The sequence below is a fragment of the Equus przewalskii genome, chromosome 19 (genome assembly GCF_037783145.1).
Source record: "Equus przewalskii isolate Varuska chromosome 19, EquPr2, whole genome shotgun sequence".
NCBI lineage: Eukaryota > Metazoa > Chordata > Mammalia > Perissodactyla > Equidae > Equus > Equus przewalskii.
The window spans coordinates 29,558,386-29,584,180 of NC_091849.1; the positions used below are offsets into that span (position 1 = coordinate 29,558,386).

The following is a 25,795-nucleotide window of genomic DNA, read 5'->3' on the forward strand; positions in this document are numbered from 1 at the left end:
AGTACCAGGCAGCCTCTGCTCCGTAGCTCTGAGGGGGTGGGGAAGGCAAACCCTGGTCATCCCCTCGGGTCTGTAGCCCTTTTGTGTAAGTGCCTGGCAAGGATGACGTGGGGCTGTTCCTCAGAGCACAGCTGCAGCACAGCCACTGGGAAGAGGCAGGGCCCTAGCAGCACTGCCCTCCCACATCCTCCCCTTGGGCTTTTTCAGTGGTAGGGGACATGCAACCCGAGGGCCTCTGCTTGGCCTGATCCTGACGCAGGGGCTCTCTGTCCCCACCGAGAGTGGAGATGGCAAGTTTATTGAGCTCCTCTCTGTCCAGCTGCCTCCCCTCCCTCCTCCTCTTCCTCCAAATGTCTTCCAGCTATGCAGGTAAGATTTATCTTCATTCCTCCCCTGGGGAGACCCTGAGAATAGAAAGGCTAGTTTCCCTCAGCTCACCTCCTTCAATTCATCCTCAAGTTGCCATGCAAGTTATCTTTCTGAAACATAGATGTGCTGACATGGTTCCCCTTCTCATAAACCTTCAGTGTCTCCCTACAGCCTTCAGAATAGAGCCCAAACTCCATAACATGACCTTGACTCAAGGCTGTCCTTGAACTCCTTCTTACCTATCTTTCCAGCTTTGATTTCTCACCCATCAAATGGGGATATAAAGATAACAACCATTTTGGAGTTGCTGTCAGGGCTTATTGAGATGAAGTATATAACGTGCTTAGTAGAACCCATGGTAAATCTTGATAAATGTTTTTTGAATTGTAGCATCTTGTGTTTGACAGTTCTGTCCCACATGATCAGGCACTAATAAATTAGTTTTTATAAAGGAGCCCTGCTCTCATGTGCTGGGGAGAAATAAAAGAAACAGAAGACAGATTGCTAGCCTTGGGGATCCACCTAAGAGAGTAAACCTAGTCCACTCACTCCCTCAGGAAATCTTTGCAGGTCTAATGGAGAAACCAGCCTTATCTTCTAGCAGCTCTGAGTCTGCCTGATGAGACACACCCCACATAGGAAAAAGACTGAAGCATGTACAGGGCAGGGTCCAGGAGCTGTAGGAAGGTTTAAGGTACGGCAGAAAAGAAGAAAGAAATAGAGCCACTTCTAGGGTGGAAGATCTCAGAGGAGAAGAATTTGGGAACAGAGTGGAAACAAGGACAGTGGGCTGAGAAGTGGTGGAGAGGTAGTGGTGGAGGAGTGATGAAAGCAAAATCTCTAAGAAGAGATCAGGGATCAATGTGGCCAAGTCTGAACAGGGAGCCCCATGGGAGAATTAAACTGAAAGATGCTAGACCACATTCCAAGGTGAGACCGAAATGCTGGGCTGAAGAATCAGAGATGGATACAGTTGGCAGACAGGTGAACAGCAACTGTTGAGATGATCACATGCTAAAATGCTTTGTCCAGGACACTCACAGTATCTCTATAAACGGAGACCATTTGTTTTAAGCTTAAGAAGAAAAATTGAGCTCTTCCTTCCCCAGCTCTAGAATTCCATTTAAAAATCAAGTGGCTTCTTCCTTCACTTTTTTGAAGCAGCTCTTCCCATGGCATGCTTGTTTGTCAAGGCTCCTTCTGATGCTCAGTTTCTTTTCTTTGGTGTCTTGGACAGGACAGTTCAGAGTAATAGGACCAGGGCATCCCATCCGGGCTCTGGTGGGGGATGAAGTGGAACTGCCATGTCGCATATCTCCTGGAAAGAATGCTACAGGCATGGAGGTGGGGTGGTACAGGCCCCCCTTCTCTAGGGTGGTTCATCTCTACCGAAATGGCAAGGATCAAGATGGAGAGCAGGCACCTGAATATCGAGGCCGGACAGAGCTGCTGAGAGACACTATTGGTGAAGGAAAGGTGACTCTCAGAATCCGGAATGTAAGGTTCTCAGATGAAGGAGGTTTCACCTGCTTCTTCCGAGACCATTCTTACCAAGAGGAAGCAGCAATGGAATTGAAAGTGGAAGGTGAGTAGAGCTTTATAGTATTAGGCATTCTTTGCTGGGTGCCAAGACCTTTTGAGACTTTAATCATTCTCTCAATTGAGATGAGATACTTCAACCCAAACATCTCACACTAGGGAACTGATTCCATAGAAATACATGCATCAGTACATAGGAATTCATATGCTCATGGATGTCTGTTGTATTGTTATTCAGAGTGGGAAAAAACTGGAATGAAAGTCAACGCTCATAAGTAGGAAAGTGACTGAATAAACATTGTTAGCCATACCATGAATATTATGCAGCTGTTAAAAAAGATAGTTTTAGGGCTATACCAGGTAGCTTGGAGGCATTCCACAAATTATTGTTAAGTGGTAAAAGCAAACTACAGAATGTAGAAAACAAAAACGAAACCTTAGGTTTGTGATAATATATATATATATATATATTCAATATTGACATAGATATATTACAGAAAAAAAAATGAAAGGATGCCCATAAGAAAATTAGGTTAAGATGGTTCACTCTGGGGGAAGAGGAGAGAGGAGGGAGAATGGGGTGTCATCCAACAAAAAAAAAGGACCGTAATTATCCACATGATCATATTTATGCATTCTTATAAACATATATGTAATATGCATACTTGTGGGTACATAGAAAAATTAAAGAAAATTTTTTTAAAAAATAAAAGGAAACAAAAGCCAAAACAGAAAAAAATGAGAAATGGAGACAGCAAAATCCAAAATAATAAATTTCTGATAATTTGGTACTACTAGAGGGGAATGAGAGTAATCTGAAACTTAATCTAAGCATCCAAGGGGACTTCTTTCTGTTTTGCTTTAGAGTATCTTTTTGTTTATTTGTTTTAAACAAGGCCATTATTCCTAGTGAGTTAAATTGATCACGTCCTATTACAATGAATCCCTCATTGATGTGTTTGTGGTGTTTTATTAGATGAGAAACATTATGGAAAAATCCATTCCTGGAAAACATAGTCCAAGTGAATAAGCAAGTAAAACAAATGTCTGAATATAATCATAGAAAGAAAAAAGATATTTATAGATTTTACCTTCTATAGATTTTTCCTCCACTCTTCCTTTTTTCAGAGTTTTGTTTTCGGTATGTTTTGCATGACGGATGATTTATTTTTTTGTTTTATCTCAAGATGGTTAAGATGTGGACCAGGTGAAGCGGATGAATGGGGAGCTTTGAGAGTTCACTGCTATTTAGTTGAAGAACACAAATGTCCCGAGGGCCCAGCCTCAGGTCCTTTCCCTTTCCCTCCTCCCCACCTGCAGCTCAAACATCAGACAATCAATCACTTTTGTATCTTGAGGGCAACTGTTGCAGAGCTGGGACCAGAAGGTGGCATTGTATGCAGGATAACAAAGCTCTGTTTCTAGAGAGAGATCGCAGGGACATGAACATAGCCTTGTGTGTCACAGAATGTTCTTCCTACAGCTGTTTTTCTTGGGGGATTTTTACCTGCAAAGAAATCTGACATGAGGACCTCTCCAGTTTGCCGATTTTCATCTTTTCTGTTCAACAACTTCCTAGCTCAACAACTGCCTCTTAGTATACTCGCCACCCCCACCACACCAAAAAAAAAAAAAAAAAAGAGGAAGAAGAAACTAAAAGCTTTGCCTCAGGGGAGAAAGTTTTCCCTCTGGGTTGGTTTCCACATTTCAACCCTCTTCCTCCCATCTCACAGTCTGCATGCCTAAGAGGCTAAAAAAGAGTGTTTTACAAGTAAACAAGGGACCATCTGCCCAGCCTGGGGAGCTAGGACAATGAGACAAATTTAGCATTGGAAAGCAGTAACTTTGTTGCTGCAAGTTTCAGTTGTAATCACTTCCCCCTTTTCTCTAGGTTTTTACCTTTCCGACTTTATTTTTTTCTTGTCAGTCTTGTGGTTTTATTACTAGTTGTCTCTAATCCTTTCTTTAAATTTCTCATTACGAAATTTGAAAACATATACAGAAGTAGAGAGACTGTTAGAATGAGCCTCCAAGCACCCATCATCTGTCTGCAACTGGTTATTGACACAGACAGACAACCATTTCACTTGACCCCACTCATTACCACCCTCCCCAACTGAATCTCTGAGGCAAATCCTAGGCAGCGTTATCATTTTATTGCTAAATCCTCAAGAATATATACTGAAATATAAGAACTCTTTTAAAAAGTCATAACCATAATACTTCTATCACATCTTTAAAAATTAACAAAAATTCCTTAATATCACCATTACTTAGTCTGTGTTCAAATTTTCTTGATTGTTTCATAAATATATTTTTACAATTGGTTTGTTTGAATAAGATCCACACGTTGGTGTTTGCCCTGTAGAGTTTTCCATGGTCTAGATTTTGCTGATTTCATTCCCATGCTGTTAACACAGTGCTCCATACCCTGTATTTCCTGTAAACTGATGAAGATGCCTGATCAGATTCAGATTTGATTTATTTTGTCAAGCATACTTCATAGGTGATGCTATATACTTTGTACGTTTTTCATCAGAGGGCTCATAACGTCTCGCTTTCTCTCTTTTTGTGATTCTAATCCTTTGTGAAAGTATAAAAGGTGTGCAAAAACAGAACTGAAGTGTGTGCTTGCTAAATCACCTTGCTACAGGTAACTTCCAATAAGAATTTGGAAAGTAGAGTTTGCTGCATTTTCTCCCGGGGAACATAATAACAGACAAGAGCCTTAAGTTGCAGCTTGAAAGATTGTATTTATACCCAAGAAACCCTCCTGAGCCAGTTTAATGTTGCTTGCTGTGATACGTAATCCCTAGGCTTATTGGTAATATCTTTATCTAGCCCCTAATCAGAGAACAAGATGAAAACGGCTTGGCGTGCAACATGATATACTGAGATTAGGCAGGTAGAGCTTCAGGGCACTGAGGAATAAGATACTAGAATGGGAACTAGGTGGGAGCTGGAGGGCTGAAAGTCATCCCCTCCCTCATTATCTGTCACACTCCATACCCTCTCACTTACTGAATCCTGTGGATCTTACTTTCTGAAACGATCCAGAATAGGGGTTCTGAACTTTTTTGGTGTCATGCATTCCTTTGGCGGACTGATGAAGTTGATGGACCCCCTTCTCAGAATGTCTTAATTGCGTAAAATAAAACATATTTGTACCAAAATACAGTTATCAAAATATTAAAATAACAAGATATGTGGTTGTCCTGATAATTAGTGTAATTTCAAAATAGTGATGAATATAAGCGATATTTTGAGGTTTCTGCAACAACTCTAATGTGTTACGAAAAATTTGTGGTTTTTATTGATGACAAAGTCAAAGATTCTGTTCATATTATTGTGGTGTGTTGCCTGCAAACATAATCTGAAAGAAATGCTAAATTTCAGTTGAAAGGTTACTGAAAGTATGTATTTTTTTCCTATTTAAGTTCATAGATCCCTTGACCTCCTACACCTCCACCACTGTCCTAGTTTAGGCTCATGCTGTTTTTCACTTTACCTATTACCATGGCCTCTTAACCCAACTCCCTCCCTCCTTCCTCTAGTCCTGCAGTCAGTAAATCGGATCTTGTCACTCCTCAGCTTGGAATCCTTCCATGTACCCCTGTGGCCTTGAGGATCAGATCTTAGACCCTTAGCTGGGTCTCAAAACTCTCCAAGACTGACCCAATATACAACCTTGACTCCCGCCATTCTAAACCACTAGCCATTCCTGGAAACAAACCCACTTTTTCTTCAAGACTAAGCTCAGGTGTCAATTCTGTGTCATCTTCTTTGGACCTTGGTGATATTAGTTCCTTTATTCAACTCAATTTATGAAGCCCCAGGCACTATGCTGGGTGTTGAGGATACAGCACGGCCCATGTGGTCCTTGCCTTTCAGATCCCTTCTACTGGGTCAGTCCTGGAATGCTGGTTCTCATCGCAGTCCTGCCCGTGCTCCTCCTGCAGATCACCGTGGGCCTCGTCTTCCTCTGCCTGCAGCGCAGACTGAGAGGTGCAGACTGGAGGGTGGGCCCCTTGGGATCCTTCCTTGAAATGAGCTGGCCTCTCAGAGCTTGGTCAGCTAATAGTGATTTTTTAGTGACTTCTGGGTTCAGAACTCCATAATGACAAGTTTTACACCTTACCAAATACTTTCATTTAGATAATAGGACCTTGCATTTTCCTATGAGGAAGGGCTGACATAAAATAGCCCCATTTTACAGAGGAGACAACTGAGGCCTGGAGTGGTTCAGATTTACTCAAGCTGACACAGCTTATAAGTGGCAGAGCTCAGGCCTAACCCCCACCTTCTGGCCCCTGTACCATACCTAACAGCTTCATGCAACTGGGAGAGTGTGAGCTTCAGAGCTGAGCAGGTCTACACTATCAGGAGGTTTAAATAAAGATACTGTAAATAAAAGAACCTATCACATGGTAGGTGTTCAAAAATTGTCTTCTCCTTTCCTATTCAACACTGAGGACTTGGGTTCAGCTGTCGATGAAGCTCTTTTGTGCCCAGAGCTTCCATTCTGAGACTTCTCCCCCAACCAGTGTTCTCCTCAAAGCCAAAGCAAGCAGAACCTTCAATTCTTCTCCTTCCCCGTCCCATTCCTAAAAGGATAGAGCAGTGAGGAGAGCTTGGGGTATGTGAGGGGGGATGTTGGTGGGGTCAACCATGGGGGTCTTTTCTCTCCCCTTGAATTCATCCCAGATACTCAGTTACCCACTTCTCCCACATGAAAAAGGCCTTCAGCCCATAGGGCTGAGCAGAAAGAACCTGATTGATGGAGTTAGGCAGCCTGGGTATGAATCCAGCTCAGACACTGACTTGAACTGTCCAAGCCTCAGTTTCCAGTCAGGTAGAGATAACATCCTCCCTCCCACGTTGTAAGGGAGGATTAAGGGGGATGTTATATGCAAAGTGCCTAGTACAGAGCCAGTCACAAAGTAGCTGCTCAACTAAATGTTTAGCTCCTCTCTTTCTCATTTAGCTTGGAAGTGGCTTTAGATTTACAAAGTGACAACCTAGTGGGATGGAGTGGCAACGTGTACTAAGAACCACCAAGAAAAGGAGCAAAGACCAAGCTTGGTTTGGGGCATTGCTGTCTATCCAGGTTCTCCATGTTCTTTATCCCAATATTTAATCCACACAACAGCCAGGGAAAGAGCCTGAACTCTTGGCTCCACATCGAGTGCTCTTCTCATCCTCCTAAGGATGTTCCTGGGCTACAGAGAAAGTCTGCACGATGGCCCAGGGTGCTGGGTGTGAAAGGGGCCCCAACTAGTGCCAGAGCACAAACTAAAAATGTTGCCTTTCTGTCTTTTAGGAAAACTTCGAGCAGAGATAGGTGAGTTCCAGACACCCTCCCTTCGAGATCTCTCCCTTCTGATCTTTTGGCATAACCGAAATGGTCATTTTCTCAGACCATCTCTGCTTCTGTCCCAGTATCTTGTGCTCCCTTCAGGTGGGAAACTCACTATTTAAAACTCTTATAACAAGCCAAGAATTGTAGAGTCTCACTCCTTCCCTGCCTTCGGTCAGGGTAGAAGCAAAATCCTATAGCTTCCCTTCCTTCACCATGTGTCATGACTAGAAATATTTTTAGGTGATTAAATAACAAAGGCTCAGAGGAGAAAAGATCCTCTTTGAGTGCCTCCTAAGTGCCTTTCCATTTGTTCTTCTTTCAGAGAATCTCCACCGGACTTTTGGTAAGTGCTGGGCCACCCTGGCCCTCCTAGGTCAGCTTCGAGTTTCACTGGTTCCAGTCACCTGGGGAAATAAGGACTCTGGCTCCTAATTGGATCCCTCCCTCTCTGCCTCTCTTTTTCTTCCTTTGACTAAGTTATGATCTGCATCTAGGATTGGTAAGATAAAAGATAAAAGATACTTTTACATGCCAGGCACGATACTAACGGCTTTACATATGTTAACACATTCTCTAGGAATTACAAGCACTTTATGCACATTACTGGATGTCCAGTTGGAGAGGTGATACATATACATCAACTAACTGAAGAACAAAGTACATATATGTCATTGATTGAACTCATGTGGTGAATGAGTTTTCATGAGTACAGAATGAGTAACTACACATGACCAATAAGGGAAGGCTTCTTGGAGGAAGACTGAAGACAGCAAGCCCCACTAGAATGTTGGTTTCTCAAGGATATGATCTCTGTCCTTTTGTTCACAGCAGACTGCTCAGTGCCTAAGGACAATGCCTACAACAGAAGGGCAGCCAAATATTTGTTGAATGGATGTTGCAGAGATTATGACGCCATAAGGCAGAGCACAGATGGTCCCTGCTCTGAGCAGCCTTCCTGAACAGCCTCTCCTGAGGCAGTAGGTGACCCTACGCTGCTCCCTTAGCACCTAGCACAACCAAGAACTTCATCCTAACATTTATGACATTGTATCAGTGTGCAGACCACACACACGCGTGTGCACACACACACAGTCTTTGCAACCCAAAGGGGAAGAATAGGATCTTTGTTTTGTAGGATTCAAATAGCAAAGGCTTTAACTCTTTTTGTACCGTGAATCTCTTTGGCAGTCTGGTGAAACCAGATGGATCCCTTCTCAGAATAATGTTTTGAAGTGTACACATAAAATATAACACATAGGATTACAAAGAAAACCATTGTATTGAAATACAGTTACCAAAATATAAACAAATTTGTGATATAGTAACACAAATGTTACTTTAAATAACAAAAACATATTAAATAAAAATGTAGCAGCAGGTCTAATAACTTGCAATTTCAAAATATTGATAACCATAAACAGTATTTTGAGACTTCTGCAACAATTCTAACAGGAATGAAAGCATCTGTGATACCCAATGATGATAAAGTCACAGACACTGCTAATAACTGGTTTGTTGCCTACATTTTTAATGGAAGAAAATCCTAAATTTAGTTAGGTTAGTGAAGATAAAGATATAGTGCTTTTCTCATCCAAGTTAGTTCATGGACTCCCTAGATTCTATCCAGACTCCTTTGGTGTTCTTAGATCCCAGGTTAAGAAATCCAATAACTAATGGAGAAGGGTGAGTGGGACATAAGGTGGAACACATGTTAATCCTGTTTGTTCTGTGGTGAATGATTCAGATCGCCACTTTCTGATGGTGCCCTGCTGGAAGATAACCCTGTTTGTAATTGTGCCGGTTCTCGGACCCCTGGTTGCCTTGATCATCTGCTACAACTGGCTACATCGAAGACTAGCAGGTGCAGTGGCACGGCAGCAACAGGACCACCAAGCAGCATGGGACCAAGTTGACCCTGACTGGGAAACAGAAAGAGGGTGGAACCAGGGCTCAAGATTCAGAGAGCAGAGATTTCCTTCCTCCTGTCCCCATGGCCAACCCTAGGATCCTCAGAGAATCTGTGAAGAGAACCACTTACTGAGATCTGTGGGGTCCCTTAGTGGAAAGGGAAGGGCGGGTCACTGAGAATCTGCACAGGGAGGATGTGGGGAGGAAGCTAGTCGTCTTCCACGAATCACCTATTTCTCTTTGTTTCCAGGGCAATTTCTTGAAGAACTACGTAAGTTCTCTTTTCCTTCTTATAAGCTGAGAACCAAAAACCAGGAAAGCAGTAAGAGGAAGAGGCGGGCTATTGAGGGATCAAAATCATGGAGAGGAGAGGCTGGAGAGCATGGACGAGGGGGGACTCCTGTGAGGTAGAAGTGAAGGTGGCCAACTGTTAGAGACAAGTTTCACAGGTGGCAGGGAGGGAAGCAGGGGCCATTCCTACCTGCTGTCTGATTTGCTCCACCATTACCGCCCCTCTGCAGGAATCCCATTCAAGCTGGCCTCCTTTCCCATTCTTTCCAGCAGCTGCCCTGTGCCTCACCTCTAAGACCAACCACTGAGGCAGGCACAGAGACAAGATGACCCTAGAGGGCTTTTCCTCTCCCTGAGTTAATGGTTTCATGACTGAAACTACTGACAGATTTTTCAAGTTATTTTCTCCTCCTTCTAGGAAACCCCTTCTGAGTGATGTTGCATCTTGGCAGGGGTGGAGAAGAGCCTGGATGGTCCAAGGATTGGTCCTTGGGGATGTCGCATCCATCAAGTTGCACACTCACTGGCCTCTTCACTATGGGGACATTTCAATCTGCACTTCCAGGAATGCTCTGAATTCCAAATAGGATTGATTTCTCTTCTTCTGTTATCTACCTTTTCTTTCTATCCCCCAACTCCTTCCTTCCTTTCCCCCTTTTTGCTACCCACATCTTTCCACTCTTCTCTCCATCTTCCATCTGGAAGCCCTCTCTGGCTTTGGCCAGGCAGGTGCTCTTCTCTCCATCAGAGGACACCTGTGCTGGAGAGTAATCCACACAGGAAGGTCTCTGCCATGAGTTGGAGACCAGGAACCTCTCATTGCAAATTATAGCATGCCAACTTTGCAAATTGTGGTTGTTTCTTCCAAGACCTCAGCCATGATGGGCAGAGCTGAGAGGTGTAGAGGGTTGAACAGAAGGAACAGGAAGAGTCCAAAACATCAGAGAGCTGAGTGAGCTGCAGAGTGAGGACGTGGGAAACCCTAACCAAAACTGGAGATAAGAGAAACCCATAGACTACTTCCCAGAGCCCCATCTCGCCTTGGCAGCCTACCAAGGAGCTCAGGAAGCAAGGGATGAAAACTGGACAGTGCACCTGCTTTAGAATGCCTCCCTTCTACTTGCACATCTTGTATGGATGGGTCCCTCAGACTCTTTCCCTCCTCTCATCTTTTTCTTCCCATGTTCATACCTATCAGAGTATCCACTGTTTTATTCAACAATTACTACTTGACGGTCTACCAAACACAAAGAAACAAGCTAGGTGCTAATTAATAATACGTGTCTCCGTGTGCCACTTCTTGTCCCTTTTCCTTTCTCCCTTTCCTTCATTACCTCATCACCTCTCTTCCTCTACCCCAGCCTCCTTACCCTGGAGGTCAGTCCTCAGGAAAACCAAACACAAAGAAAGACCTCCATCAGAAAGGCCATTTATTTATATTCCAAGCCCTTCACCGCCTCAACACTTTTTCCTCTGCGCACCTTCTCCCGCCCCTCCCTCCCCTCTCCTTGGGGTATGGATCCTAGGAGATCCATTTCCTTCCCTGCCTTGGAGGAGGCATCCTGAAAGGAGCCAAACCACTGACCCAGGATCTCTGAGCATTTATGGGGACTGCCCAGGCACAGCCCCTTGCCTTTGTAGCTCCCCCAATGACCCATAAGGCCCTCCTTCTCCCCAAAGCAGATGTCGCAGATAGGGCAACGGTAGATCTTCTGCTTCCAGTGAGTCTGCTGGTGCCTGACCAGCTCAGAGAATGAGTTGAAGGACTTGCTACAGTGGAAGCAGCGGTTGGGCTGCTCTGTGAGGTGGGCCTTCTGGTGGCTGGAGAGATAGGCTTTCTTGCTAAAAGTCAAGGGGCAATGAGGGCAAGAGAAGACTTTGAATCTTGAAGGCTTTGTTGGATGAGAGTTGGACTTGGTTTCCGGGCAGGGGGCCCTAGAGTTGGCTGCCTGGGTCCTATTCACAGGCCTAGGGGTGGTAATAACTTGTGCCCGAGTTCTCACAGTGACCACCTGGTTCTTGGCTACAGGTGCCTCCTTCTGAGCCTCAGGACCCTTGGTTCTAAATATGGGTCCTTGAGTCCTGGCCACTGGTGCATGGTTCCCAGCTGCAAGGCCCTGGATGGATACCTGGCTCCTGACAATGGGTCCCTGGAATCCAGCTGTGGTACCTGGAATCCTCACAATATGCTTCTGGTTTCCAGCCACTGGCTCCTGGTTTTGGTGTATCTTCTGGTGGCGTTTGAGCTCAGACTGGTCCCGGAAGCTCTTCCCACAGGAGCATGAATGGGGCCGGTAACCCAGATGGACACGGCGATGACGACTCAGTCCAGAAGCATCACAGTAGGTCTTGTCACAGAGTGAGCAACGGAAGGGCTTTTCCCCAAGATGCATGCGTGCGTGGTAGCTGAGGGCCTTGGGGTTCCGAAATGACTTCCCACACTGGCTGCAGTTGTTAGTCTGCTTGGGATTGTGAACAAACTGGTGGCTGCGGAGGTTGGAGCGCTTGCTGAAACACCTGCCACATATGTGGCAGGAAAAGGGTGGCCCAGTTGAAGATGCTGAGAACTCTGGGGTCCTGTCCATGGACCCAGCTAAATCAGAGGATGGGCTTGCCCCTCTGCAAGCAAGGGAGACTTTCCTGTCATCGCTAGTCCCCTCATCTCTCAAACTCTGAGTCTGTTCTTGAAGTTCCTCCTTCTTGCCTTCTGTAGTGAGTGGGGAGGAATAACAAGATTCACCATGAGAATCCCAACACGAGCTCTCCCTTCACTCTAAGCTACATCCTCTCCTTCTGCCTTCACTCTCCTACCCAATATATTCGCCTTCACTTTTGGACTTCATAGGCTAAAGATAAGAATAAACTTCTGGGTTTTCAAATTAAAAGCAAATAAAAATTTAACTGGAACCTTTCAATATCAGAGATCAAAATTTTAACCTACAACCACATTTCTTGAAATCCACTTCCTCTCATTTTCAGTATTGCCCATAGATACCCAGAGGTGATCTCATAATATATCATGCAAATTGGGACACTTGAGTGAAAGGAGGTGCTATTAGTAATCAAGCTAGGATGAGAAGTATAAACCAGGACTATCCTGGAAAACCAAGAGGTATGGTCAGCCTGGCCTTAAATTTCTCTCAAGTCCTTATTCTACTCTTCGGAAGAAGTCTCCCCTACTCCAACTCTGCATTAATCTCATCTCCCATCCTTTTCTTTTCTCTTGGGAAGGACTTTTTAATAAAAGGGGTATTGCTGACATAAGCAACCTACATGTAGTTCTCAATCCCTAGAAACTGAAGATATCCACTTGTCCTGAATGGCTTTGATATTCATCTTCTTGAAGCCAAAGGACTCGAGCAGATGATCTCAAGGTCTCTTCCAGCACCAAGTGTGACCAAGCTGGAAGGATTCAGGCTAGGAGAGGATATACAGAGCCCTGATCCTCTTAGGCAGCTTTCCATCCTTCCTTTCTCCTTTGCATTTCTTACCTGAAGGGAGGCCTTTTTCATTTTGGTGACAGAGATCTGCTCTCCACTGTTTCTCTTCTTGTTCAAGCTTGGTAGTCAGATTTGGATTAGACAGAAAGAATCTGGCTGGGGAGTGAGAAAGAGAGAAAGAGTTGAGGTCCCAGTCTTGGCCCCTTTACACCTGATGGGGACAACAGCTACCTTTTTCTGTATCCTTGGTTTAAGAATCACAATCTGGGACACAGACATACGGGGAGGAGAAACCCAAAAGGTTAGCTACCAACAAAGTGCCTGGTACATAATAGAAGTGATTGAGTAAACACTGGCTGAGTGAATAGATAAATTTGCATATTTTGAGAACACTCTTATCATGTTACAAGTGTTATCTTTGCCTTTACGCATACTTTCATTTTTTCTCTTTTTACCCTGTGCTTACTGACCCAGATCTTTCATACCTGGAAGGTATAGAACCAGTGGTCAGTGAGATGAATTGTAAGCTGATCTACTTGCCCAGGGAAACCAGATGCCCCAAGGTCCTAGGACAGAGGACTTCCTGTGGGAAGCCCAGCCTCTTACCCACAGACATCAGGTTTTCGAAGGTCTTTGACATAACATCCTGGTAGAGGACCCTCTGACTGGCATCCAGACATTCCCACTCTTCCCGGGTGAAATTCACTGCCACATCCTCAAAGGTGACCAGCTTCTGGAAGAGCAGTAGAGACTCAGGGAGTCTATATACATCAGAGATAGACATCTAGTCTCAAGATCCAGAAAACTAAGAGAAAAATAAACCATGGAAGTAGGGGAGAAATATGAAAAGACAGGCACAAAGCCAGCAACTGTCATGTATAGAAAGGTAGGAAGGATGGAGAGGAGAGAAGAAAAATGTGGGAGGAAAGGGCAGGGTGTACACCGAATATAAATAGGAAAAGAAGCAAAGGGGAAAAGGCTGCCACTCTGACAAGTTTCAGGACGTTCTCCATGACGGATGCCAGGGTGGTGCGGACCCTGAGAAAGGCCTTGCAGTCCCTTTTCCTAGGTGTTGTTCAGCTTGGAACAGTCCATGATTCCATTTGACCTGTAAACAGGGGAGTGGTCGAAAGAGCTCCTGAAGTCTAGGACCTGGTCCCTCCCTCTCTCTAGCTTGGTCTCCTCACCTTCACCCACGCCTTCTGCCAGCACTCTCTCTTCATATCTTCCTGCAGGACCTCCTCATCCACCTGAGGGAGCAGCTTCTGTACAGGTTCGACAGGCTTCAGATGGCCAAATGCCTTCTCTTTCATGGTATCTCTTTCTAGCTTTATTCACTCCTGGCCTGGTCCCCAAAGCTGACTGGTCTCCCTCCTGAGGCTATCTACCTCCCAGTAACTGAGCAGACGGAAAGGCTTTGCAAAGGCCTCAGGGTTTGATGTCGCTTCCTGTGACAAATGTATTTGCTCCAAGGGGCTGTCTTCCTTTTTTGTTCTGCTGTCAAAAATTCTCCTCTTTCACAACTGAGAACATCTTTGGTTCCCTCAAAGCCTAGGCTACAGAGTTCAGGGCCCCTGGTCCCCTTGGCTCAGCTGCCATTGTCCAGTAATGCCAAGTTGGGGCTACGAAAGCGTCTGCCTTCAGTTTCACCCTGCTTCCAGCCACCGGCTGGTGCCCACCTCTAGGAACCTGAGGTCAGAGAGAAACAAAACATATCAGCAAGGGTGGTTAGGGGGGTGAGGAACAACAGCTTCTTATTTGGTCAGGGGAACCAAGATTTATTCAACCCCCCTTCTGTGCCACTGAATCCTCTCAGCACTGCCCTGTGAGGTAACAATTACTGGCCCCATTTTAACAACCTAAAGTGTAGAGATGCTAAGTAACTTGCTCAGCGATGTTCTCGGTCCACAGCATAAACCCTAGACTCTGTACCACTGAGGACATGATTTCCACTGTCCCAAAGCATTCTCTAGAGCAACAATGGGGTACTCTGGAAAGAAAGCCTGTGCTTGAGGTTACGCTAGCCCAGGATCTGTCAGAAAGCACCTTGCACAAGTCTCTTCATTCTGATCTGGTTTCACTGGAAAATGAGATTAAAAATGTCACTTTCTAAGATCCTGTCTAGGGCCAAAAAACATATGATTCTATAGATTTTTAATACAATCAGATCCGTGTAAAGAATAATAGTGATAACAACCCAACAGCAAACACTTAGTTATCAGAGTTCGCTATGAGTCCAGCACTGGAGTTGCCTGCCCACCAGGCACTCAGTCCACCTCTTCTCTTAAGATGAAATGAAAAGAATAAAAACTTGTTGACCTTTTTTTTCTTTCAGTTTTTTGGATGGGTGGTGGAATTGTAAATACCAGCCAGGAAAAAGGCATTTAACAATGGGGTTGATCAGACCACTAGAAAGGAAGTTGACATGAAAGTTGCATTCCTGGGATCTGAAGTTGATTCCTCCCTTCCTCCCTCCCTCCCTTCCTTTCTTTCAAGACTATTCACAACCATTCTGTGAGGTGTGCACATCTGGATTAGTCTCCCACCCTCCAGCTGATCACACTAAAAGTAACACTTTGAAACAGTCTCAATAATAGTATCCTCCAGGACCTGGCTTTCCTGATCCCAAGCACAAAAGACCCACCTGGTCACTAGTTCTCAAAATGGAACTTGCTGGGTGGTAGGAAGAGGCCCTTGATCTAAATTCTAAACTAACCTTCTGTTTTGGAGAGGGAGCATGACTGTGGAGACTGAATTCCTGGCAGCTGCTGCTTGCCCCGGGTACTTCTACCTCCGATAGTCCTTTCTACAGCCCCAGAGCTCGCTCGGCTAGCTGGCGAATGGGAAGGGGGCTGGGTATAACTCAACAGACTTTTGGCTTGGAGGAGGGGGCCGGTCCCGCCCTTCAAGAACGTAAATCTCTCAGGCAATATGTCGCCATCTTCCAGTCCTCCGAATCCACCCAATCTCTAACTCAAAACCCTTCAGTGGTTTCCCACCGCAATTCTGAGAACGACCAAAATTCCCAACACACCTGCAAGGGCTCGTGGGATCCGCCCTGGCGGTCCCTATCCCTATGCTCCAGCCCACAGTTTTCTGCCCTCCAGCCTACCAAAATGGCCCTCGGGCATTCACCTCTGTCACGCGGCCTTTGGGTCTCTGCTCAGTCCTTCAAGGACCCTTTCCAGCCACCGTCCAGTCCTGCTGACTAGATCGCGGCCCCTGGTGGTGCTGGCCTCGGCCACGGCGCTCACCTTTTCTCACTGCGCGCCCGGCTCCCGCATTCCAGCCTTAAAGCTTCCCGGGCAGGAACGAAGACAGTTTTGCTCACCGTAGCACAGCACAGCAGGCTATGTGCTGAAAGCGGCTTACGTGCTCAAAAATGGTCCCCTTGACGGGGAGCACATTGCTCGACGCCCGTCTGCCCTGAAATTTCATTTCTGGGATCCCGACTTTCTCAACACTTGCTAGGAGCCCCTCCTTGGCGCCGAGGCCCCAAAGGGGCTGGAGTGGTCGGCACACCCGGCCAAACCCTTGACTGATCCAGGTTCCCCGCAGGAGACCAGAGGTTGGAAGCTCCTCCAAGATTAGGGGCGCAATGCTCCGTTCTCCTGCCGAGATCAGGGATGGAGGAACACGGAGTAAAGACCCTCCATTATCCTCGACTACCGCGAGCTCACCTCCCCGCTGCCCTACTCACCCGCCGCGTGCCGAGGACTAGACTTTGGGACTTGGGGTTTCCGGCGGGGGCGGCGGCGATCCGGGTCCAACCCAGCGCACACTTTCCCTGGCAGCGACCCCGCCCAGTCCCGGCCCCGCTGTCCCCCTCTGTTTCCGCTCCCTCGCAGTCCGCAAGCCCACCGCGTACCCTGCCCATCGACCTAGCTAAAGGGGCGGGCTCTCCAAGGTCAGGAGTTCACAATCTAAGAAATCTAAAAGGAAGAGACCCCGCCCAGCCCCACCCCGCGAGCCCCCCCGCCCCACCAGTTGTAAACACTGGGTCCCACCTAGCTCTAGGCTCTTTCCTTATTCCTAATCTTCATTTACCCTCGGAAAAAAGAGGATTAAACTACCTCTGATTAAAACGCACACAACCACCAACCACCATCATTTACAGCCCCATGGAGAAAAATGAGACCTTCACAGGCCCGCCCAGAAAGAGAGGTGGAGGCACAGAGCAGCTTCCAAAAGGGAAGAGCCAGCCCTGATGGTCTAGTGGTTAAAATTCCGCACTGAGGCTTGGGGGGGCCTGGGTTCTTTCCTGGTTGCCGAACCACACCAGCCGTCTGTCTGTCGGTTGCCATGCTGTGGTGGCAGCTCACACAGAAGAACCAGAAGGACTTACAACTAGGATATACAACCATGCACTGGGGCTTTGGGGAGAGAAATAAGAGAGGAAGATTGGTAACAAATGTCAGCTCAAGGCGAGTCTTTCCCTGCAAAATAAAGAAAAAAAAGAAAGAAAGAAAAGAAAAGGGAAGGCAAAGGGGGAGAGCACACACTGACTGCAGTGCTGACAGATAGCAGACAGAGGTGTGGGAGCAGAGAGGACTGGTCCAGGTCAGTTCCACTTATGTCGGTCACTTCCAAGTTCAACCTTTCTCAGCTGACATTCTTTTCTTCTTTTTTTTTTTTTTTACCACCTAATGAAAATCACTTTTATTTTCTTTCCATTTAATTAGCACTTATCATATTCCATTTTAGATTATGATCATTTTTATATTTCACATTGGCAGCAAGTTTTACAATTTACAAACTACTTGTGTAAACATGGCCTCCATTAAATCCTCAGAAATGCCCTGCCAGGTAGGAATTGTCCTTCTGTCTTTACAGGTGAGCCTGTCTAAGCCCACGTCCTGCTGCGCTGGTTTGCATCCTGTTACAGACCTTTTGTTTTCAAGTCTCTACACTGCTGTCTCAGCTCCATGGTTAGTACTGAGTAGCTGGCAGATACACGTTTCAAATCTCTTAGTGTTCCCAAAGTACCTGGCACAGTGCTCTGCCCCTTTCCAACAGACAACTCATGTCTGTGAGCTGAGGAGGCTCTTGCAGAGTGAGAGCGAGATAGTAGGTGGTGGCAGTGGTGGGAAAAGAAAGAGGCTGAAGCAGTCATGGAGATTACTACCATCTTCTGGCCAACGTGAAAACAGGCTGGGTATGTCAACTATGCTTTCCATTAACCATGAAGAAACTAAACCAGCAGCACCCAGGCAATCAGAGGCTCCTCACCACCTCCCCTGTCCTTGGAATGTACATTCTGCCCACCATTCCCACACTAGAACCTGTTTCAAGGACCTAGCCTTGGGAAAATAAGGTGTTGTTGAGATCATCTGGACTAAATACGTGACTGAACCCAGTTAACAGTGAACCTCTTTTAAGATTCCAGCAGGCAGGGGCCAGCCCATGGCGCAGAAGTTAAGTTCCCACGTTCCGCTTCAGCAGACAGGGGTTCACTGGTTCAGATCCCGGCTGTTGACATGCACCCCTTGGCAAGCCATGCTGTGGCAGGCCTCCCACATATAAAGTAGAAGAAGATAGACACGGATGTTAGCTCAAGGCCAGTCTTCCTCAGCAAAAAGAGGAGAATTGGCAGCAGATGTTAGCTCAGGTCTAATCTTCCTCAAAAAACAAAAAAAGATTCCAGCAGGTGGATGCAGAGATCTACTCTTCTTGCAGCCACCCAAGACAAGCCTCATATGTTAGTTCCCTTGCCTATTAAAACTGTCACCCACTAATCGGAAGTGGCCTGCCTCTTTCTTTGGTCTCTCTATGCCCTCCATGTACAGGGACTGGTTTCAGATTTCCCCCAGGAATTTCCTGAGATTGCGAACTAACAGATACAAGTCTCTGTGACTGAAGATTGCTGACTGGAGCCTCTGACAAAGGGAGGCAGCCTGTGCTCAGTGGCTCCTGTCAAAACTAAACACCTCACCGACAGAGGCTTCTTGATACTCTGGCTTAACATTCACATTTGGGGTAGGTCAACTTGGACTCAACTTCTAACAAAGTGGGAACAACCCAATAAGCCTTGCTTAGAAATGGTATATTTAAGGATGCTGCTGGCCTGGCCTTAACAGTTCAGCTTTACATGAAAAAGTGGCAGATCTCTCTTCGGGGAAAACTTTATCCTCCATCTGAAGCAAAGCTGCTGGTTCAATGGGGCTCTCAGTCCACAGATACTCCCCTAAATGTCTGGCCATGGCTCACTGTGGTTCAGCTAAGCTGAAAACTAATGCTATCCCTGGCTGATGCAGCCATTCAATCTCAGTGCCAGTTATGCAGAACTAAAAATGGATGCTGTTGCTCTGTGTGGTGGGCAGAATTCAAGGCCATTTTTTCATAGCTCTCACCAATACTTCCCTTGATCAACCTGCCTATAGTTTTACTGACTCTTGGGCTGTGGCCAATGGCCTAGCTATTTGGTCGCTACTTGAAAAACTAGACTGGTTAGACATGTCTCTTGGGAGCTGCAAACTGTGGAAATAAACTATAACTGCTGATCCAACCATCTGGATCACTTAGGTGAATGCCCACGAGAAAAGTCTGTTTGTTCTCCGATGAGACTGACCAGAATCAAGCTGCTGATGGAGCCTGTTTTGCGCAGATTGTTGCCATCACGGCCTGGATCTGTCACCATACCAGACATAGCAAGACATTCACCATCATAGACTGGACACAAAGTAAAGTAAACTTTTGACTACTGCCAAAAGTTGATCTGTTTGTCTTACAGTGAGGGATGCCACATAGCCAGGGGCATTGTCCACACCTGCTCCTTGCAGATGGACTTCATTGGATCTCTGACCCTCTCTCAGGGCTATCAATAGTGCCTCACCACTGTTGACACTTTTTTAGGGTACACTGTTGTTATTCTAGTCCACTCAGCCAGCCATACCATTGTGGCCCTTGAAACTAATCTGTGCCATGTTTTTGGCCTTCCAGACCATTCTTAATCTGACAATGGTGTGCCTTTTATTGCAAAGCCACTTGACAATGGGTTGATAGTCAAGGTATCAATGGATATTTCATGCTTGCTACCATCATTCATAGGCTGAAACAGCCTTCTCCAAAGTTGACTAAAAATGAGTTTTTACTCTTTCTCCCTCACTTCTTCCTGGTCCACCTACCTCAGTAAGCCAGCTTGGTCACCGAATGCTGCTGTCCCTCAAAAGGATCATCTCCTCTTGGCTACTTCCTGAGTAACAATCAAGATGAAAGGGACGGGAGGCTATATAGACCTATTTTGGAAATTCCTGGATATGATGCTTCTTTTTTTTCCCTAACAGCCTAACAGCAACCCCAGGCTGGCCTGACTGGTACATCCTCTGGGTGGCAACCCAGCCGAAAGAGGGGCCGAAGAGATTCAAACTTAATTCTGACCCAGCTACTTGGATTTTCTTGTTGGATTTACTTGGTTCTAGACTATAACGATAATGACCACTTGATTGAGTACATTGCTCACTAAGTCCCAAGTCCCACAAAGACCAAAGTGGGGGACATAATGGGTCTCTGTTTTATAAAAATGTTGTTGTCCCTCCTTTTGAAACAGGGAAAGATTCTGATTGGTGCCATTTGGTTCACATGCAACCTCTGTAGCCAATCACTGGCCACACTGATGCCAATCACTATAGCCTAGAGAATAGTATACTATGATTGGCTGGGACTTGTGGTGGGGAAAAGCAGTTCTCAAAGAGGAGGAAGGTGGGATTTTGTTTACCAGAAAAAGGAACAAAGGACAAGCAAAACCAGACAAACATGCACACTTACAGACCACACCTTTATATATATAAAATAAAAAGGGGCTGGCCCCGTGGCTGAGTGGTTAATTTCGCACGCTCTGCTTCAGCGGACCAGGGTTTTGTTGGTTCGGATCCTGGCATGGCATCGCTCATCAAGCCATGCTGAGGCAGCATCCCACATGCTACAACTAGAAGGACCCACAACTAAAAATATACAACTATGTACCGAGGGCTTTGGGGAGAAAAAGGAAGAATAAAAAATCTTAAAAGAATATCTGGATATGTTACATGCACATCCCAGAAAATTTGAGAAATCCACTAGCTAAATTTATTATTCCTCTCAACAGAATTTTCTGTCAACATGGAAACTTTAGACAGTTCATTCTCAATTAAGTCAGGATATACTAGTTTCCCTGGAATCAAGATGTATTGATGGAGGCTGGCCCTACGGCTGAGTGGTTAAGTTCGCGCACTCTGCTTCCATGACCCAGGGTTTCGCTGGTTCGGATCCTGGGCATAGACCCAGCACTGTTTATCAAGCCATGCTAAGGCAGGGTCCCACATAGCAGAACTAGAAGGACCTACAACTAGAATACACAACTATGTACTGAGGGCCTTTGGGGAGAAGAAGGAAAAAGTAAAAGAAGATTGGCAAAAGATGTTAGCCCAGGTGCCAATCTTTAAAAAAAAAAAAAAGATGTACTGACAATTAAATGAGAAAATAAACGGTGTTTGACACATGGCAGACAATAAGCTTTATTTTATCCCTCTATATCACTATCCTTCTACTTCCTGCTATGGGGTTATCAACAAAAATATGAGTCATGATAAGTGAGGTACAGTTTATTTACTATTGAATTGACAGTAGGTATCAGGTGGATTTTAGACAGCCTATGCTATCATGGCATTACTGACCTGCTTACTGTCCCCCTTGAGGGATAAAATGTACTTTTATTCAGCCTAATCCTAATTTGTGGTACTAATCCAATGAAAGTCTTTATAATTAGATTTAAAACAACACACCAATCTTATACACCTTACATCCTGAGGCTCAATTTTCAAGCACTTTGACTTTCATAGAGATAATATCAGGCATGCTTTAATGAGTTCAAAGTCTTATCTCATGTGTCTCAGTATTAGGGTTATGGTAGTTATCTGCTTTGTCTTCTGCCCCTGTAACCTGATAATCTCTCTTTCTATTTTGGACTTTCTTAACCCTCAGCTGTTGGCTCAGCTCAGCCTAAGACTGAGATTTGTCTCATTCCTACAGGAATCTTACTCAATAGTTTTATGGCCCAGATTTTTGTTTCTATTCCTATTCTGGTCTTTTATCCTGAGTCCTATAACTGTTCGCTTATCTTGTTCCTTTGGTACACTGCTCCAGTTCCTTAAAAGAGTTCCATTGGTTCCCTGCCTGATTTCCACTTCCTCAGGACTACTGATCTTCCTTGCCCTCGTTTTCTGTGGACTGCATTCCTACCCTTGAATTGTTGATCCCTCTTCCATGCTGCTTTTGTTGCCAAATGCCTGTCAGGTCTTCTGCCTGTTGTTTACACCTTCTTTTTCCATTCCACCCCTAACTGTCCACTGGATGTAGCTGAATGGAGCCCTTTGATGACTCAGTAAAAGAAGATTTGGTAGGTTGATGGGCACTGAAGCCAGAATGCAGGCAGCTGGTATAGACTTTCTAAGAGACCTGGCTTTGAAGGAGTGCAAAGAAATAGCATCATAGCTTATTTAGATGGGAGGGACTGGAGCATATTTATAGGTCAAAAGAAATGATCCAGTCGAGAGGGAGCAGCTGATTACAGAGGTGAGAGAAAAGAGCTGACAGCATAAGGTTATGAGAAAGCAGAGAGGCAGCCATCTTACACTATGAGAACAGAGGCAGGGGCTGGTCCTGTGGCTGATGGTTAAGTTCGCGCGCTCCGCTTTGGTGGCCCAGTGTTTCACCGGTTCGGATCCTGGGTGCAGACATGGTACCACTCATCAGGCCATGTTGAGCTGGTATCCCATATGCCACAACTAGAAGGACTCACAACTAGAATACACAACTATGTACTGGGGGACTTTGGGAAGAAGAAGGAAAAATAAAAAAAATGTTTTTTTAAAAAATAACAGAGGCAGGGAAGAGTGAGCAGAAAAAGAGAATGAGACGTAAGGAAATATGCAGAAACAAGAGTTGGTAGGAGTACTTACTGCCTTGGTTTCAATCTCCTGTGAAGCCCAATTATGCAAAATATTTTAAGATACTTTCTATTGATTTTCCCTTTTTCTTTGTATTAGCCCAGGCAAGCTTCAAAGGCTTGCAAACAAGAAACTTTGACCATGACGTTCCTGTATTTCAACTCATCAAACTTTTCAACATTATTTTTAAAGAGTAGTCTCTTGACTTAAGTCTAAGAAATTCGAGAGTCCCCAGTACATTTGGAATCCACTAGTCAAGACTTGTTTTTCCTCTATCTCTAAACTGATGATTTTGCCTCCTGCTTCAGAGAAAATCAGAAGCCACATGAAAGAAACTCCTTCCCTCAAAATATATGTTTTTTTCCTTGTACCTTACCTCCTGGGAATTTCTGCTACATTCACACGAAAAACCTTCTGAGGGAAATGATATCAGCTGGATGTGCTCCTCCAATAACATGTTTTCTGGTTTTCTTAATCTTAAGATATAATTTAACAATCCATTTGATAGTCTGTTAGGCATATTTCATTTTGGATAGAACTTACCATTGTAGAAACATATTCAAATGGAAAATCCCAACGGTTTGCAACTACATTGTTTTTGCACACAACCACCAAGTTTTTGCTTGGGCTAAAGTTACCAAAATATTTGAAAATGCCAATACTCACAAATTATCTAGCAGCTCTCTCTGCTTCTATTTGCTAATAAAACCAGAAACCATTAAGCACATTTATCAAAGATTGCCTCCTCAATATTTAAGTCCACCAGTCTTCCTTGTTCCCCAAACGAAATATTTCATTTAACTGAAATCAAGTTCAAACGATTATAGTTACCTCTAAGGGACAACCTCACAATGACAGCAAGTGGGGCATGTGTGGAAAGGACTGGGTAGGCTTCTCAATCAGCTGCACTTTAGATCCAGGTGGGGCTGGTAATTGTCAGAGATATTTCAGTGTATATCTCTATAGATTTTTTTCTTTTTTGCCATTTTTGGCTCCAACCTGTTTTCTGGTGGCTTCTCCTTTGAACAGTTTTGGCTCAATGAGAGCTGTACTCTCATGCCTTTTTGTACCACTGGCTATATTCATGACATTTCCTGATCCATTTTCATCTTTTAAAAACTCAACTTTTTAGAATTCAGTTCCTAATCCTATTTTAATAAAGGGTTGATGCCAATGGTATGACTACCAACACTAAAATTTGATCCAAATGGGAGCTTTTTAATGCTGCTTTATTAATTCAACGATTTTTCTTTTACCCACCAGTGTTATTCTTCAATCACTCCCCATCATCTGAATCAAACTGCTGCCATGCAAGATTCCACTTGTTCTGGCCCTGACAATTCTTCATGGAGTCAGCCATTGCCACTCCCCTAATCCTGTCCTCTAATCCAGTCACTTGCAGGTCCTTTTCATCTGCTATTCCCTGAGCCCAGATTTCCTTTCTTTCTCATCTACTTATCAAGTCCTCTATCTTTCAGTTCAAAAAGTGTCTACCTCTTCTCCAAAGCTTTTCCAAGGGGCTCTTTAGCTCTATTCCAAAGGGCTGGGCAGTCCTTCTTCACTGTTTCTGTAGCACTTAGAATGTTTCTGTTAGCTTTGTTCTTCCTGTAATATAATTATCCATCTCCAACTCTGCCAACAGATTGCAAGTTCTTACAATGCAGAGGATCCTGTGTTACCCATCCTCATATCCCTGGCAACCAGCAGTGTTTGACTAACAGGATTCAACACACAGGGAACGAATGAATGGGCTTTATGTTTAAATAAATCATGTCTTTGCCTCCTGGGTAACGGCTTGCCATGGTCTCTATTATGTTAGCTCACCCCAGATTCTGTTTACCATCGTATCCTGTGCCCAAATATTTCAAAGAAGCTCATTTAATAGAAAAACACTTGGCAAAACTTGCTCTATCATCAGCCTAAATTTTCCACTCTTTGCTGTCTTTCCTTGTCTACTAATTGGCCTCTTTTCATTCATATATTTCTTTTGCATTTTAAATCTGAACTTTGGGTTTTCCATGCTTCTGTTTGGGTAAGAACTTATAGTACAGTATAAAAGTAGGGTAAGAAAACTGATAGGACAGTAATTCATGATATTATGTGGCACTTTATGAAGCCCTTTATTGCTTATCTCCTTGGAACAACTGGGTGAGGAAGGTTTTACTATTCCCATTTTGGATCCTAAGGGTAAGGGCTTTCTCATATCAGCCAGCCAATATGTGGCAGAGTTGGAACCCAAAACAAATCTCACAAGTCCAAACATAGTACTCTAGCGGGGCAGGGTCACAGAGTGCTTGAGGGCTAAGAACTTGGACTCTTGTCCAGCAGACAACAGGAAACTCTTGTCCTTGACTCTCCAGGGACTTTAGCGCCCTCTCCTCCTTCTCTGGGAACCCTTTTGTTCAGACTTTAATGAAACTTTATGCTGCCAGGTGCCTTGAGAAGAGGGCACGTGGGTGACCTTGTCTAGAAAGCAGTGGAGAAAAAATTCTGGGAGAGGGGATAAATAAAATCCTGAATTTTACTGGAAGGGTATTAAAAAATAAATTAAGTAAATAAAGATATTTTAGTACCTCGATTGAGATATAAGAACAAAGAAAGGTTGACTATGACTGTGCACAGAGAGGATGCAAGAAGGTACAGTGGAATATTATCACCTGTTTTTGTAGTTTGGGCCTGGCTCTCTGGAACACAGGACTGTTTCCAGCAGTTAACAAATGTCCTTCTTTCTTTCAACAAATATTTATTAAGTCTAATATGTGCCAGACTCTACAGAACAGACTTATGGGTATAAAACCACAATGGAATGGAACTCTAACAAGCTCCAGGACCAGGCTTGTCATATGAATGTACCACAACTTATATACCTTGGAGAAACTCTTGCACACATGCACCAAAAACATGTTAAAGGAATGTTTACAGAAGTACCATTTGTAGCAGAAAAAACAAAAACAAAAACTGGAAAC

At 44.7% G+C, this 25,795-nt stretch overlaps 2 protein-coding genes across 9 annotated transcripts in view; one reads left to right on the plus strand and one right to left on the minus strand.

Annotated features, from left to right (window-relative positions):
* Window positions 1-15,229, plus strand: MOG (myelin oligodendrocyte glycoprotein). Of its 7 annotated transcripts, XM_008542247.2 has the most exons (8): window positions 1-369; window positions 1,607-1,954; window positions 5,800-5,913; window positions 7,229-7,249; window positions 7,590-7,610; window positions 9,012-9,128; window positions 9,426-9,446; window positions 9,885-15,229. In XM_008542247.2, exons 1-8 carry the CDS (start codon window positions 288-290, stop codon window positions 9,896-9,898), a joined length of 738 nt encoding a protein of 245 aa, XP_008540469.1. In that variant the 5' UTR covers window positions 1-287; the 3' UTR covers window positions 9,899-15,229. The 7 variants fall into 7 exon arrangements, with proteins under 7 accessions (XP_008540469.1, XP_070440390.1, XP_070440394.1 ...); XM_070584289.1 differs by having other exon boundaries at window positions 75-369; window positions 9,426-15,229; XM_070584293.1 differs by lacking the exon at window positions 9,012-9,128 and having other exon boundaries at window positions 75-369.
* The window catches only part of ZFP57 (ZFP57 zinc finger protein), a 27,742-nt gene continuing 10,957 nt past the window's right edge, over window positions 9,011-25,795 (minus strand). For both annotated transcript variants that reach the window (XM_008542240.2, XM_070584285.1), the window contains 3 exons: window positions 13,513-13,639; window positions 12,958-13,062; window positions 9,011-12,173 (listed from right to left, as the gene is read on the minus strand). In XM_008542240.2, the coding sequence (XP_008540462.2) occupies window positions 10,897-12,173; window positions 12,958-13,062; window positions 13,513-13,546 (1,416 nt within the window). In that variant the 5' untranslated portion in view covers window positions 13,547-13,639 and the 3' untranslated portion in view covers window positions 9,011-10,896. The remainder of the gene's footprint in view (window positions 12,174-12,957; window positions 13,063-13,512; window positions 13,640-25,795) is intronic.